This window comes from Schistocerca americana, chromosome 2, assembly GCF_021461395.2.
Source record: "Schistocerca americana isolate TAMUIC-IGC-003095 chromosome 2, iqSchAmer2.1, whole genome shotgun sequence".
Classification (NCBI taxonomy): domain Eukaryota; kingdom Metazoa; phylum Arthropoda; class Insecta; order Orthoptera; family Acrididae; genus Schistocerca; species Schistocerca americana.
Genome location: NC_060120.1, coordinates 211,746,466 through 211,763,073, shown reverse-complemented (window position 1 = coordinate 211,763,073; position 16,608 = coordinate 211,746,466). Strand labels below are relative to the sequence as shown.

The window sequence follows — 16,608 nt, the reverse complement described above, 5'->3', positions numbered from 1 at the left end:
TCTCCTCTCAATACAATAATTAACATTAAATAAAATATCTGACAATTTAACCATAAATGTGTTTATGTTCTGGAATACTTCAATAAATTGGAGTTTTCCTCATTCATGTCATTACTGTTGTCATTTCCATTTTAATATAGGCTATGATTATTGTTCAAGAATGTTGAGGAAAAAACTAAAACCTCTTGCTTAAAATGTTTTAGATTCATTTTATGAACTGACTACAGCCTCACAGTATCCTTTCCCCATCCAAAATTTGTCAACACAACCTTTAATTTGAATATCTACATTGAAATAAAAAAATATGAGAGTGAAAGTAAAAATTAACCTCCACATTCACAACTTAATCTCACTTAGGGCAGATAGAAGTCAATACCACTGTCAGTAAATTCTTCAATTTTTCATGAGTTACTAAGCAAATATTTTAATTTTGTTTTACCTGCCTACTGGATATTTCAGTTTAATGGGTAAACATCAAAGATTTGTACAAGTGAATACTTCATTGTTTCTGTGCCACTCCAAGGCTACATAATTGTTAGCATTAAATCATTTTTGAAATAAATTACTTATTCACAAATGTTACTCTTGCTTTTGATCCATGAGTAATTGTTTACAATAAACTTCATTAACTGTTTGCACTTCACAGAATGACAAAACCATAACATAATTTTACAAAACTAACAATTATAATGACACAAGTATGAGTCACACAGTGTAGGAACTGTTCCATTTCATTTTGTAGAAGTTATCCCGGTATTATCTGTCATAACTTAAAAAATATGATTGCTAGCAGGACAAGTGTAAAAGTCCTGTATAAAGCAAGCAGTGAGATGACAGATTGCGGAGCGCGCATATGCCATCTAATGGCAGCAGGGTAAAGTAAGGCAGCTCGCCGCTGTAAAGTGCTGCCACCATCCTGCGAAGAACGCAACCAATAATCTGTAACTGTGTTTTAAATGTATAGCTGTAAATAATGTTTTCTGCATTAATCTCTCTATATTGTTAAGTATATATTAGTTTTAAAAGTATTATGGACATTTGTAATTAAAGCTGTAATGAGTAATGGCTATAGGCTTAAGTTAAAATCTAAAGGGACTTCCTTGCGGAAGGGTAAGGTGGGAGAAATGTTGTGACAGAAAGTTCCAGAACAGTCCTCTTTGTGAGTCGGAAGGGTTATGATGCTTATGTGAATATTTTATGCAATACACTACAATTTATTACATAACTGTCAAAAAATTAAAGCTATGTGAGTCGCATCTCTTAAGAATTCTAAGTGCAAAAATAAGCCAGACAAGAACTGGATTTTAAATAATCAGAAATCAATAATGTTGGAAATGAAGCACAGTTATTATTGAAATTTTACTTACAACTTGATTAAAATCATTCTGGAAACCAGCAATGTTAAGTCTACTCTTTCCCACAAGTTTTTTCATAATAGTAATTAGTGATTCACACTGTTCCCTCTTTTCAGAATTCAGTAAATCTCTCTGAAAGAAAACAAATATTCATAAAAGCTTGAATGTAAAAGTAGTGCAATACTTACAAATAATGTACTACGCTAACTTTCAGCTTTTTAAAATTTTTCGCAGAAAGCAGGTATAGCACATAACACGATTATCATTTTTTATTTCTCTATTAGGTATTTCTGGTATGTGGCTGTAGAAGTAATGTCTGCATTAATTGTACAGAAAATTCCACACACATTTCCATTTAATTTTAAAAATTTTATTTTACTGCCTTTCAAATGCCTGGAGTCTCACAATTTACAAACTTGTGCACATGCAATGTCTTCATTACTTGACAACAAACAATCAGAATACTATGACAAAATCAAACACTGAAAAAGCCAGGGTGGAATATAACAATATTAGAAAAGGACAGTTGCTACTCATCATATAACAGAGATGCTCAGCATCTCTGCTATAATATTGTTAGAATATTATGACAATTGCATTAAACAATACATCTGCTTTATACCTATGTTAAGACATGCAAACATACTCGACTATGATGAAAGTCTTTCAAGGATTATCTTTGATAAAACCTTCCATGGAAATCCTACGGCAAGTAAGGACAGCTAATCAGTGACAAGCTTAACTCCATGCCCACAGAGAGTAAGCTAACAGATGGATGTTTGAGAGACTGATAAATGTCAATTACACACCAACATCACAAACTGAACAAAATGCTCTTGGATTTCAAGTACCATCAGTTGAGTTATAATTCTCAAGCTTCTTCCAGCTGTCAATGCCATCATTTTAGGAGTTAAAAATACCAAATGTAGGATCCACAATCTTTCAAAAGTAAGCCAAATTTACACATGCATGGGAAGGCTTGTCAGGCAGCAGATGGCAAATGTGGACCACCACATGGTGACAAGAAGTCGTAAGGGGTTGACGCTACATTTTTAACTTAAACACCATGAAGAGTTCTTTATTTTTACATCTCTATTGCACTGATATTTGAGTTAATGGTGACTAGCTTTGAACATATCTGTTCATTATCAAACCATTAGCTAAGCAGTTCTAAAATAAGTAATGAAACAACACCTATACATTTTGAGCTATTTATATTACTATAATGTTATCCAGAAACTTGGTACCAGTTGGAGGTCACCTCCAGGGGTAACAAACATTTGATTTTCAATATTTGGTTTAATTGTTGAATGAATTTAAAAATTTAAAATGCTGTCATAATCTACTCATTATGAGGTATCATCTTATGTTGGAAGTTTAACGCAATACAACAAGTACTTCAGTTACAAATTGAGTGTTTCATCTTGATGCAGCGTAAGTGACACAAATACCTGGACTATATTCATTCAGTATTTGAGAACGAAAGCATTTAGCAACTTCCAATAAACTTCACATATAATCTCAAACATTCCTGAAACTTTTTCTTGCTGGCACCCTTCACAAAATTGTGAAAGGAAAAACTTTGAACACTTAGTACATTTATGCAGACTGCAACATCAGAATGACATTTTTATTTATTACTTCGTTACTACCAAGTCTAGTCATAAAACAGTTTGCAGACATTATCTACCGATATTATTGAAGTACCAGGACAATTATATCATTGTGAGACACATAGTTCAGGAGACATGACATCATAAAGATTCAGATGCATAAAAAACTAGTTTTTGCTCAATGAGAGCACTTAGCCATCTCCAATGAACTTGAAGCATAATGTAAAACCTTTCCTAAAATTTTTCTTGTTTATATGTTTAAAGTCAGATATTTAACTAGCTCACTCGTAAAGTACTCAGGAGTTTGAAGACATTTTATGCATGGGAGTTTGATTCTTTAAAGAACTGAGTGTTTACCGAATCGAAATTATTCAACTTTGAACACAATGATTCTTTAATGTCTGTGCTTAGTAGTCTCTTACATTAAAGACACAGATTGTTCAAAGTTGAATAGTTATGAATAGTTCAAAATGTATAGAGGCTATTTTATCAATTATTTAAGAACAACTGGGGACATGGTTCGATAATAAATGCACACGTTCAAAACTAATCACCTTTAACTTAAATATCAATGTACTTGAGATAGAAAGATAAAGAAACAATAAGAATGAATACACCTGCTGATCCATTTGCCAATGAAATCTTGGAATTCCACAATAGTATTTTGTATAGCCATGTGGTCACGAAAGACACTGAGGGCGCAATGCCATACACTAATATTCCAGGTAGGCAGTTGAGACAACAAAAACAAAAGGCAGCTAACCACAAGTATGATCTAAGAATATATGACAAGATTTCACTAATGACACAGGGATCAGTTTTAGATAACTTCTGGTAATAATAATATTTTGGATGGACAAAGGGGGAAACCCTAACAAGCCTGACCAGCAGAGAGAACCAACCCGATCCCCTTAACGTCAACAAAGACTGTCCGACCAATGTCTCAGGTCACGTTATACCATCTTTTCTGGCTTGCATAGGATAATTAATGCAATTCAGAAACTCTTGCCATGCTTTCTTTCTGCTCTTTTTAATATTCACCAAGATTTTGGCCTTTGGCATGAAAGATTGCCAGGTTGTGCAGTGTGGTCTGGACTTCATTCCGTTCCTCATTTCACAAGGTACCAGGCTGTCTCTTAAAGTTTCCTGTAATCTCTGGTATAGACATAGTGAATCATGCTTCTAATATGATCCTGATTATGTTCAAATCTAACTGGCAGTACACCATCAAGGTTTTTCCCTGAGCATTTATTTTTGATAGCTTCCTGTTAAAGAAAGTGTATTCTAATAAGTAAATGGTCAGTTGGATTAAAATCAGTTCATTTCATACTTGACAGTTTCAGAGATGAAAGTACACAGAAGGAAAGGTCAATGGTCAACAATAAACTGTGGTCGAGTTGAAACAGGATGTCTGGCCTCTGTTTAGGAAACAGATGTCTTCTGATAAATGTGACTCTTGAGAACCTGACCCTTAGGATGTGTGTTGTTGGAAGTATGAATGGCCAGGGGGAGCTGCCTTTAGAGACCTCTCTATCTGGTTGGTCATAACAGTGAAAATAAGCTGGTCTTGGGGTGAACTTGAGCACTGTGTTGGTAACAGGAACTACTAGAGTGAATTTTTGACTCAGCAGCAGAGTGCACACTGTTTTGAAAATTCCTGGCAGTTTAAAACTGTGGCACATTGGAACTTGAACCCAGAACCTTGTCTTTTGCAAAAAATGTTCTTACTAATAAGCCATCCAGACACAACTCATAACCCAAACTCACAGGTTCAAATGCAATGACGGTAATAGAACTGTCACATTCTTCTTCAAATACTAGTTCTCTAAATTTGTCCTAAAATGTAAAGTGGAGGACCCTTCAATGCCTATAATCTGCCAATACCTTTCTCCATTTCTTGGATGATTTGCTGGACTAACAGAGCTGACAAAGAAGATGTGGCTGGAAAACAGTGTACACAAAGGTTAGGTTTGTTTGCATACTGAAGAGGTTCATAATCTAACTATGCTGTTCAGCATCCAATTTTTAATCCTGGCTGTTTAAAATGTATTATGTGTATTATTATGATTAGCAAGCACACACAATGTCAAAAAAAAAAAAAATCCAGAATTACCAAATCTGACCATTACCTGGTTGGATACTAAATCCTCCTCATCTCCTGTAGATATAATTTTTCTAATGGCATTTGCACAAATCACAGCTGCAGTACTTGGTACATCTGTAGCATATAAATGACTAGTCCTATCATCTTCAAATTTCTTTAGAAATGACAATGCCTGAAAAGGATTTCACAAAACTTTATGGTTTCCACCATTTGTAAAACATGAAAATAAGAGTTTCACACAAAAAGTTCAACAAGTTGAACGAGAACAAATACAGTTATACAACAACAAGATAAGATGTGAAAATTACATTATCTAATTTTAGGCTGGAAGGACGATTAGAGTTCAACATTCTGTCGACAGAAATATCATTAGACAGAACACAGGCATGGCGGCTAGTGTAAAAATTCGTTGTGCGTATCCGAGAAAAAGTGTGAATTTTGCCGTGAAAAAGAAAAATTGTGACAGTTGTAAGGATGAAATTACAAAGCTCAGCGAACGGGTGTCTAGTTTACAATTTATTATCAGTTCCTTGAAGATGGATATCAAGAAACTTAAAGAAGAAAAAAGTGAACGGAACATGAAAAACTCGCGCCATGAAAGTACGAATATGTCGGATAATTGGACGGAAGTGAAGTACAAAAGACGCAAACAGATAATACAAGATACAGAAAACGGCGAAAGAAACATAAATATAGTGAACGAAAATTACTTTCAAGCTCTGTCGACTACGGATTGTGAAAGTGAAGTTAACAATGCGAGTGTACCATGTGGAAAATCAAACGACTTTGTGAATAAGGTAAAACATGGAATATTTCAGCAGCAGTTAAGTAAAAGATGATATGCGAAAGTGCTCACGAAAAATCTTCCACCGCTAAGCTGCTCTACTGAGACAATATCGACATGTGTTAGCAAGAAAGACATAATAAATAGTGCCAAACAAGACTTCGCTTACTGCAAAGATAGGCAGAAAACAGGCAATCTCGGAACAGCAAGTACTGGTAAAATTGAACTGTATGCCGACAGCCAAGGACGAAACACAGCCGCTGAATTTCGGCGTACAAGTAGTCAGAATTTTAGTTTTAACTGTACAATAAAACCAGGAGCAAAATTCAGTGCTGCTACGTCAATGAGTCAAGAAAAAATTTCCTCATTGAGCAAAAAGGACTTTTCCATCTTCCTGGCGGGATCAAATGATATTGCTAGGAACGAAAAAAACGATCTCTTAATCTCGCTAAAAAGAAAACTGTATGAGCTGAGAGGAACAAATGTTATTGTTTTTTCAGTGCCACACCGTTACGACTTGATGGAATGGTCTTGTGTAAATAAAGAAATTGAAACTGCAAATAAAGAGATGCAAAATATTTGCAAGCGGTTTGAAAATGTAACATTTGTGAACATCAGCAACTTAGGGAAAAGATTTCACACAACACATGGTTCCCATCTAAATGTACTGGGAAAAAACGTAATAGTAACCAAAATTTTAGAACTTGTAAATAAAATCTCAAATGTGCAGTGTGATGATAGAAAAGTCATACCTCTCATGGACAGGAAGTGTGTGTATCCTGTAGAATCCAATGTGAAATCTGCTATCAGTGAAGCTACACCTCTCCAAGACAAATGTGAAATTTTATTAATGCAAGTGAACACTCCAAATGTTAATAATTCACAGAAAGGCACAGCAGTTATGGAACAACAAACACCAGAAATAAGTGAAACAGCAGCAGCACCATCATTATCAGCAGAAGCAGCAGCAGTAACAGAACCAACAACGACTGGAGCAGCAACACAGCAATGCTTAAGGAGGAGCCAAAGGAAAAATACATCTGTGTCATTCAGTGATAATTTTTTATGGTTTCAAGCCAAGAAGAAAATAAAAATGTGAAAAACCAGCCTGCTAACTCACAGATAAGTCACAACAACATCCTATTTTTAAACATTCAGGGTCTTGAAAATAAAGTTGAAATTCTGGATGAGTCATTGCCACAGAATAAGTATTCTTTCTTATGTATATCAGAACATTGGCTTAAACCAGAACAAATACAATACTATGTACCAGAAGGTTATAAATATGGAAACAGTTTTTGCAGATCTCAGTACCGTAATGGTGGTACTGTTATCTATGTTTCAAATGAAATAGAGTGTAGAGAACTAGATCTTGGTTGGGCATGTGTAGAGAAACACTTTGAAATTACCGGGATCATATGTGATATAATGAAACTTATCATAGTATGTATCTACCATTCCCCTGACTCAGATGATAAAACTTTTTTAGATAATTTAGACAGTGTACTCTGCTACATAACGAAATGGAAACAGTATGTAACTGTAATTGGGGGAGACTTTAATTCAAGCTTTGATGTAACATGTAACAAACCCAGTGTAAATAAGTTACTGAATATGCTGAGGCAGCACAACTTCCATCATGTAAATTCAGAACCAACAAGACTACAAGCGTGCTTGGATAATGCTTTTGTCAACTGTGCTCGTGATATGTACTCCACCAAGGTAAAGGAGTTTGTTTTCTCAGACCACTCCATGTTAACAGTAAAGTTAAGACATTTTATAAAAGGAGATGAGAGCAAGGCTGGACAAAAGTTAACAAAATCTAATACCTTAATATTAACAAAACACAATCTCATAAAACTAACACACCAGTTGAGCATAACAAACTGGGACAAATTATTTCAAAACTGTGATTCCAGTGCCCAAACAGTTTATGAAACATTCCACAATTACTTAACAGGTATTTTAAAAGCCCATCTTGTTCAAAAGAAATACCATAAAACAAGAAAAGGTAAATTTTGGTACACCAAAGAACTGGAGAATCTAAAAAATAAGCTACTGCTGTTGAAGCGCCTTGCCAAAGTAAACAATTCTAATGAAATTAAGGATCTTGAAAAAATCACTAAGAAACTGTATAAGAAAGAGTTGCAATTAGCGAAACTAAGATACAACACAAATTTCATAAAAAATAGTAAAAACCAGTGCAAAACAGCCTGGTCAGTAATTAATACTGTTAAAGGTGAAGTCAGAAACTTCGACAAGACAGTCCCAATACCAGCAGATACATTCAATAAATATTTTGTAAGCTGTGCTGATGATATCAAAAAGCTGATCAGTAAACCCAATGTAACATATATAGATTATCTGAAGAGAGCAAACCTAAATCATAATAGGGCCGGATCATCATTGAAACACTTCAGAGAGGTATGCCAACATGAAGTTCTTAAAATAGTCAAAGAAATGAAAAATTCATACAGTACAGATATTTTTAATATGTCAAACAATCTATTGAAAGAAATCATACATTACATTGCAGCACCATTAACGTATTCTATAAACCTGTGTCTCATAGAAGGGTTTTTTCCTGATCCTCTCAAACTATCCAAGGTAACTCCAGTCTTTAAGAAGGGTGTCAAATCAGATCCAGGAAACTACAGACCAATTTCACTAATTCCAGTACTAGGAAAAGTCTTTGAAGGCATAATATATAAGCAGATGTATGAGTACCTAGAACTAAATGGTATGTTAAGTGCATCACAGTTTGGTTACAGAAAAGGAAGGTCAGCTATACATGCCATAGAGCTCGTAGTCAGAGACATTCTAGCAGCATTTGAGGACCATGCGCACGCACAGGTAACCTTATGTGATCTGAGCAAAGCTTTTGACTGTGTTGACCACTCACTTCTGCTCTCTAAACTTGAGTACTACGGAATATGTGATAAAAGTTTAAAACTCATCAAATCATACCTCAATAAAAGGAACCAGGTGGTGAGTTCAGGAAATCATCTGTCAAACATACTCGAGGTTCAACATGGAGTGCCACAGGGATCTAAATTGGGGCCACTTCTTTTCCTTGTACACATAAATGACTTACCAGGAAATATAGATGTAAAGACATATATGTATGCAGATGACACAACTTTTCTATCTGTAAACCATGTACTTGATAACCTTGTAAGTGATATGAAATTGGCAAAAGAAAATGCAACATCATGGTTTAATGCCAATGGTCTGCTATTAAATGAGGAAAAGACCCAGAATATGTGGTTCAGTCTATCAAAGTCTACAAAAATAGAAAAACAAAAGGCAAAGTTTTTAGGTATTGTACTTGACAACAGTCTAACATGGAACTCTCATGTTGATCACATAGTGGTTAGGTTGTCAAGAGTTATATATTTGTTGAAGAGACTGATGTGTTGTGTGACATTTGAGTACGTAAGGACAGCGTACTTTGCCTTTTTTCAATCTGTTTTAAGGTATGGGTTAATACTCTGGGGAAACAGCAGAAAAATAAATGAAATTATGGTGATCCAGAAGAAAGCAATCAGAGTAATGGCTAAGGTAGATAATAGAACACATTGTAAACCATTGTTCACTAAATATAGAATTTTAACAGTAATTAATTTATATATTCTTGACAGTGTTAACTACATAGTTGCTGAACTACCTAATTTAAGTGTAACAAATGAAAGACATGGCTACTATACAAGAACGTGTACTTCTCTGCTGTTGCCACAAAATAGATTAGCCAAAACTAACAATAGTCATAAGTATATGGCAATTAAAATATATAACAAATTGTCTAAAAATGGGTCAATCAAGCCTGACAAATTATTTAAAGACAATGTTCATAACTTCTTGTTAACCAATCCATTCTATTCATTAGAAGAATTTTTAGAAATGCCTAATATCAACTTAAATGTGTAAAAAATTTTTTTTTGTAAAATTAATAAGTTAAGTGAACTGACGAAGTCTATTGCATGCAACAATGCTGAATGACTAATAAAGAATCTGAATCTGAATCTGAATGGAGAAGATAGTCAGCTGTACCCTTTTCACAGGAACCCACATGTCTGGAACGATTTAGGAAAACCACAAAAAACACAAATCAGGATGGCCAGATGCGGATTTAAAGCATCATCTTCCCGAATGTGAGTCCAGTGTCCTAACCACTGTGCCCCCTCATTCTGATTCCATAGGTCATGTGTGATCAAAAAATATGAAGGATGTGGTTAATTGTGCAGCTATACATACCTATTTGTACTGAATATTAACATGGTAGGAGTAAGAGTACGTTCACATGGATGTGTGTCTCTTCTCAGACTATGGTACGCAGAAGTTTCCTTTTTTCTGGATTATATTTTACTCGTTTCTGTCTTAACTGCTGATTGTATTCCAACTACTAGACTTCTACTGAAACAGTTCAGGGCAACATACAAGAACAGCTACATGTACACACAGATAATCTGTTATGGGGAAAGATACAAAAGCTTATAAGGAAAGAATCATTCGCTCAGAACTTAGGGACATGTAGTGCAAGAGTAGGAACACACAGGATGAAATGGTAGCAGCAGCTGCAGTTGATGTTGTTGTTACTGCTAACACTGTTCAGCTGCTGATTTTGTGACACAAGAAAAGATGACAATGATGAAAGGTAGAACATACTGTGCACAGAAAGTCGCACTTACCTCACATTTATATTCAAAAATCAACATCCTTAATGTCTATCTGTTATAGGATTCAATGAAACACTACATGTTTCAAAACAATGACATATCTACAAAGCAAAAAGATTCTCTTCAAAAGTCAGCACAGAGTTAGGAAATAATTCTCACATGATTTTCAGTACTCGCTTTTCAAATTTATCTTTTATATCATGGAAGTAATCAAAACATGAATTATGTATTTCCTGATATCTGAAAGATATTCAACATTATGTCATGACTGACGTCAAAAGTACGAGAACATGGAATGTCTTCAGAAAAAGTGATTTTTTAAACAAATTCAGCTAATAAAGTCATATGTTTTTCTACAATTCACAGTCAAGATCACAATTACATTGTACACTCATCTAAAAAAAGAAACAACAATAGAATGTAAAATGAGAAACTGTTAACAACCACATGAAATAAAAGTATAAATAAAACATAGAACGCTGTTAAACATGAAGAAACATTCCAAATTTGTTTACAGCTGACTGAAATAAATGCTTGTTGTTTGAGTGCATGTCAGAAACAAAAATAACATTAGAACTTCCCCACGGAATTTTGCGGAAGTACTCTTGTTCTCTGTGTTAAGTGGTTAGATAGTGTTAGTAACACAACAAACTTTTTTTTTCTCAACTGTATAAGCATACAAACAGATTTCATCTTTGAATAACTGCAAGTAAACTCAATGCAGCAAAGACAAAACTACCATCAGCTTCTTTGTAAGTTTAATTTTAAAGTCTTAACAACTCACGCTAATGTCTGTACTGATTCACTGTCATACTTCTTCCAAGGAATCTGCTTTACTAGTCCAAAGAACCACAGAAATTCTCAGGCTGACTAAACTGGCTGATCAATTTGTCTTATATGTGGATACACGAAAGATTTTATGCTTCAGTGGTTCATAGGTGTCACGTCAGATAATGTTGCAAAAGCTGCACGAAACAGCTGCTAGTCATCTTCAGGTGCTAACTGGCATGTTGCTGCAGTGACTCGCCAATATATGTGGTGGCTCCCTGGAAAAGTGCAGGCGCCATGCGGTGAGGCTACAACATCATTGTACATAGAGGACAACAACATCCAGTACTCCCTTTCAGAGAAATGGACCACAGACTTCGCGTGCAACACAGGAAAAGCATGGCCACAAATTGTGGTACACCATGCACACTGACCAGTTTAAGTGTGTTGACTCCGATTCCCTGTCTGTATTGACCTGATTTCATTTGTCTGTAGCTGATGATGCCTTAGTACCACCAGTCCCTTGTCTCTATTGACCAGGTCATTACTTATTTGTATTTTCACTGCTTCTTTAATGATGGAGTCCCAGTATGTGGAGGCAGACAAAAGGATTTTTGTCTCCCCGTAGTTCATGCTATGTCGTGTCAAGACAGTGTTCAGCAAAAGAAGACCTTTCTAGCTTGCCAAATCTTTTGTGACCACTATATTCAGTGCATCTGTCATTAACAGTATGACATATCTGGCCAATGTATGATTTCCCACACTGGCAAGGGATTTTATATATCCCTGGTCTCCTTAGACCAAGGTTGTCTTTAACGGAACCCAGCATCGTTTCTACTTGCGCTGCAGGGTGGAAGAGATATTTTATTTGATGTTTCTTGAACAGCTTGCCGATCTTAAAGGACACACCAACCAACATAGTGTAGAGAAACTATCTTAGTGGAGTTCTCAATTTCTTCTGGCTGTTCTTGAAGTTTTGTGTGTGCAGGCTGAAATGCATTTCAAATCTGTTTATCAGAGTACCCATTTTGTATAAACACAGAGTGCAGAAGGCTACTCATAAGCTCCCTGGATCTGAGCTAACTCTACTCCTAGCAGCTGTCTCACTGAAATATTGTGCAGCTTTCACAGCATTATCCAATGCAATGCCCATGAACCACAGAAGCAGTAATTATGTCAAGAAAGACTCAAACAGCACAGAAGATAATAGAATTATACCTACGCAAGAAGAAAAATCCAGCTACTTTTAGGTTATTGTTATTGGTAATATGCTACTGGAATCAGTCTAGTGATTAAACAGTGTGAACTTCAAATGCAACATACAGTCATGCAGGAGGCCTGCAACCATGACTTGAACTTGAGAATACTTATTATATCAATTCTTAATGGGTCACTAGAAATGAACTGGTCGCTTTGTTGTTCACAAAATTTTTATATTGGCATGTTTCTTCAGAATGTCTGCCAAACAAAATACAAATATATCAATGAAAATATAAAGGAACTGGATAGATAAAAATCTACTCAGCAAGTGGCAACAGGTGAACACACACAGATAAAGGTTAAGGAAATCTGTGAGCTTTCAGAGTCAGTGGCTCCTTCTTCTGCCAGAAGGGCTGAAGGGGGAATCTGGTATGGTGCAGTCCCCAACAATCAGTCTCTCCTGACCCAGGGTTCTGGGCAACTTTTCCAAACTCTCCCCGTTTCCTAAACCTTCTCCATCTCTCCCCTTCATCCCCTTTGCTAGTAGAAGGAGCCACTGGCTTCAAAACCTCGCAGATTTCCTTAACCATAATATGTGTGTGTGATCTCCTGCAGCTGCTTGGTGAATAGATTTTTTTATCTGAACAAAATACAAAGTTGTACGTATGAGCGTAAAACCCATCCCGATAGCAGAGCACATTAATGCACTGCTTCCAGGATTTGGGCACTTTAGCTGGCCCCAGACTGAATCTGCCCGGCTCATTAACAGTGAGGGCTGGTGTGTTGGCCAGGCTGGGTGTGGCTTTTAGGCAGTTTCCCATTTCTGACTAGGTGAATACCAGGCTGGTCCCACCTCAGTTACACAAGTTGCAAACATTTCAAAAAACATTTGCACACTTTCACATGGATAACACTACACACAGATAGCTGGAGTGCATGTATTCTCTCCTGGGAGGGGATCACAGAATGGTGACAGGAAGGGCATCAGGGCCCCCTTAAAAAAATTAAAAAGTGCACATTCTGATAGCAGCCATGCCCACACAATTTTGATGGGTGACGAAGGCAGAAGAAGAAGAAGTATGAGTGTAATCTACAAAGTTCATTAAGAGAGAAGATACAGGAAGTATTACACTAATATTCGAAAAATATCATACCAAACAGAATAGTATTCACACAAAGTAAGGTGTCACATGTGTCCATTCTAACCGTCAGTGCTCAGCTGACAGAGTCATTTTTACAAAATTTAACTACCAGAAAATGATTTCCAGTGCTTTGTGGTTGCTAAGCCTGGATAGGCTCTCAATGATTGAAAGTTACCCATCTTTCACAAATATATACAATTACTCTCACGTTCTAATAGTACTTAGCACAAGGCTTTGTAAAAACATTGTTTTTCATTACTGTCTCATCTTTGATAGGTAATTTGTAATTATGCTCAAATTTATATTCTGTATTTTTGCTTCATTATGAAACAATGTTTAGCATTACTTGGAAAAGCATACACTGCTTACAGATGCCTAGATTACTAGAAAACACAGTGGTGTATTAAATATTCAATCAGTGCAGTGGCACCATTTAAGTAATGCAGATGCCTCCTCCCATCCCTGATTTCTTCCGTTATATAAGCAGCCTGCTTGGGCATTTCTTGTCATCTAGTACTAAGGATGATTTTTTTGCTTTAGGTTTTTTGGTTCTTTGTATGAATTTTGTATTGTGATCAGTTTGTTATTCTCCAAATGTGCTGCACCCACAGCCCCCCCCCCCTTTTTCCCTCTTCTGTTATCCCTTCTTCCCCCTCCCTACTGGTCCTAACTAAACAGTGTACGCATTATTCACAGCTTGGTATACTTTTTTGAATGTTTTGCATTTAGTGTTATATTTAGGTCATCGTTTCTATTTCTGTACAATTTTTAACACTATTGTCATCAAGTTTTTCATTTATTTTCATGTTGTTGTTGTGGTCTTCAGTCCAGAAACTGGTTTGATGCAGCTCTCCATGCTACTCTATCCTGTGCAAGCTTCTTCATCTCCCAGTACCTACTGCAACCTACATCTTTCTGAATCTGCTTAGTGTATTCATCTTTTGGTCTCCCTCTATGATGTTTACCCTCCATGCTGCCCTCCAATACTAAATTGGTGATCTCTCGATGCCTCAGAACGTGTCCAACCAGCCGATCCCTTCTTCTTGTCAAGTTGTGCCACAAATTTCTCTTCTTCACAGTTCTATTCAATACCTCCTCATTAGTTATGTGATCTATCCATCTAATCTTCAGCATTCTTCTGTAGCACCACATTTCGAAAGCTTCTATTCTCTTCTTGTCTAAACTATTTATTGTCCATGTTTCACTTCCATACATGGCTACTCTCCACACAAATACTTTCAGAAACTACTTCCTGACACTTAAATCTATACTCGATGTTAACAAACTTCTCTTCTTCAGAAACGCTTTCCTTGCCGTTGCCAGTACACATTTTATATCCTGTCTACTTCGACCATCATCAGTTACTTTGCTCCCTAAGTAGCAAAATTCATTTACTACCCTAAGTGTCTCATTTCCTAATCTAATTCCCTCAGCATCACCCGATTTAATTCGACTACATTCCATTATCCTCGTTTTGCATTTGTTGATGGTCATCTTATATCCTCCTTTCAAGACACTGTCCATTCCATTCAACTGCTCTCCCAGATCCTTCGCTGTCTCTGACAGAATTACAATATTATTTTCATAGACACTAGTAATGCCACAGCATCCACACAGCCTTGCCAGCCTATGGCATTTTCTGGTAGTTAGCTTTTGTAATAGCAACTCTCCATCAGTTGAGCACTGAAGGTGAGGAAGGCCACATGTGATGCCTTACTTTGTACGAGGGCTATTCTATTCGGTATCATTATTTTTTGCATATTTTTGTCATTCCGTGACTTTACTCTTAATGACTTTTGCAAACTTTGCTTGTGATTGTATTTTGCTTGGCAGATGTTTTGTTTGAAGGTGATTCAAACATTGGAATAAATAGCAAGACAAGTACAAATTTAGAAATGATTCCTAACCAAATTCTCACTGACATTAATACATGGTTCAAAGCTAACTCACTGTGATTAAACTTTGAAAAGACCCACTGTATGCAGTTCCAAACCTGTAAGAGATTTCCTTTCAGCATGTGTACAATATATGAAGACATGCAGCTTGAAGAGGTTCACAGTGTTAAATTTCTGGGATTACAAATTGATGATAAATTCAGTTGGAAAGGGCATACCACAGAATCGCTGAAGTGTCTAATCAAGTCTGCATTTGTAGTGAGAATGATGTCAGATGTAGGAGATATAAATATAAAAAAAAAATTGCATACTTTGCTTACTTTCATTCTGTAGTGTCATATGGGGCCACATTCTGGGACAACTTGTCAAACCGAGCAAAAGTTTTTAGAGTGCAAAATGTGGAATAAGACTTATTTGTGGCGTAAATTCAAGAACATCATGTAGAAATCTGTTCAAGGAACTGGGTATTCTAACCAGTGCTTCTCAGTATATTTATTCCTTAATAAAATTTGTTCCAAATAATATCTCTCTTTTCCAACCAACAGCTCAATACACAGTGGCAGTAATATGAATAATAACAATCTACATAAAAACCTACAACCATCGGAACACTTCATGTCGACTGCATTATGTTTATGGTTGCTGCCAACATAGGGACTTAACAACAGTGGCAAAGTTTCGTGTAGTGTGTGTCAGTTCAAAAATAAATAATGTAACAAGTTTGTTTGAACACAAATGTCATTGTGATATGCTTTCATCAAACCTTGTTACTTTCTCCCAATTTAAATGCTTGCACAACGCATAACTTAAATCACCTATCTTGGTCTAGAAAGAGGTCCAATATTCAGGAACACACATTTTCAATGAATTGTCAGCAACCATTAAAAACCTGGTTTCAGATGAAGTGCAGTTGAAACAGAGTTTGAAAGACAATTTTGATAGGCAATTCCTTCTCCTCCATAGATGAATATCTTAACAGTGTTAGACCAACTTACGTAATAGTTCTGTTAGATTTCAGTTTTGACAGCACTTAGTCACAACAGTCAAGATTTGGTATTTTGTTTACGATAA

General features: G+C 36.0%; 1 protein-coding gene across 5 annotated transcripts in view; it reads right to left on the bottom strand.

The window, feature by feature from the left end:
• LOC124595023 (Fanconi anemia group A protein-like) overlaps positions 1-16,608 on the bottom strand; it is a 230,631-nt gene that overhangs the window by 187,688 nt on the left and 26,335 nt on the right. For all 5 annotated transcript variants that reach the window (XM_047133578.1, XM_047133575.1, XM_047133577.1 and 2 more), the window contains exons 5-6: positions 5,098-5,244; positions 1,368-1,487 (exon numbers count right to left, since the gene is read on the bottom strand). In XM_047133578.1, coding sequence (XP_046989534.1) covers positions 1,368-1,487; positions 5,098-5,244 — 267 coding nt within the window. The remainder of the gene's footprint in view (positions 1-1,367; positions 1,488-5,097; positions 5,245-16,608) is intronic.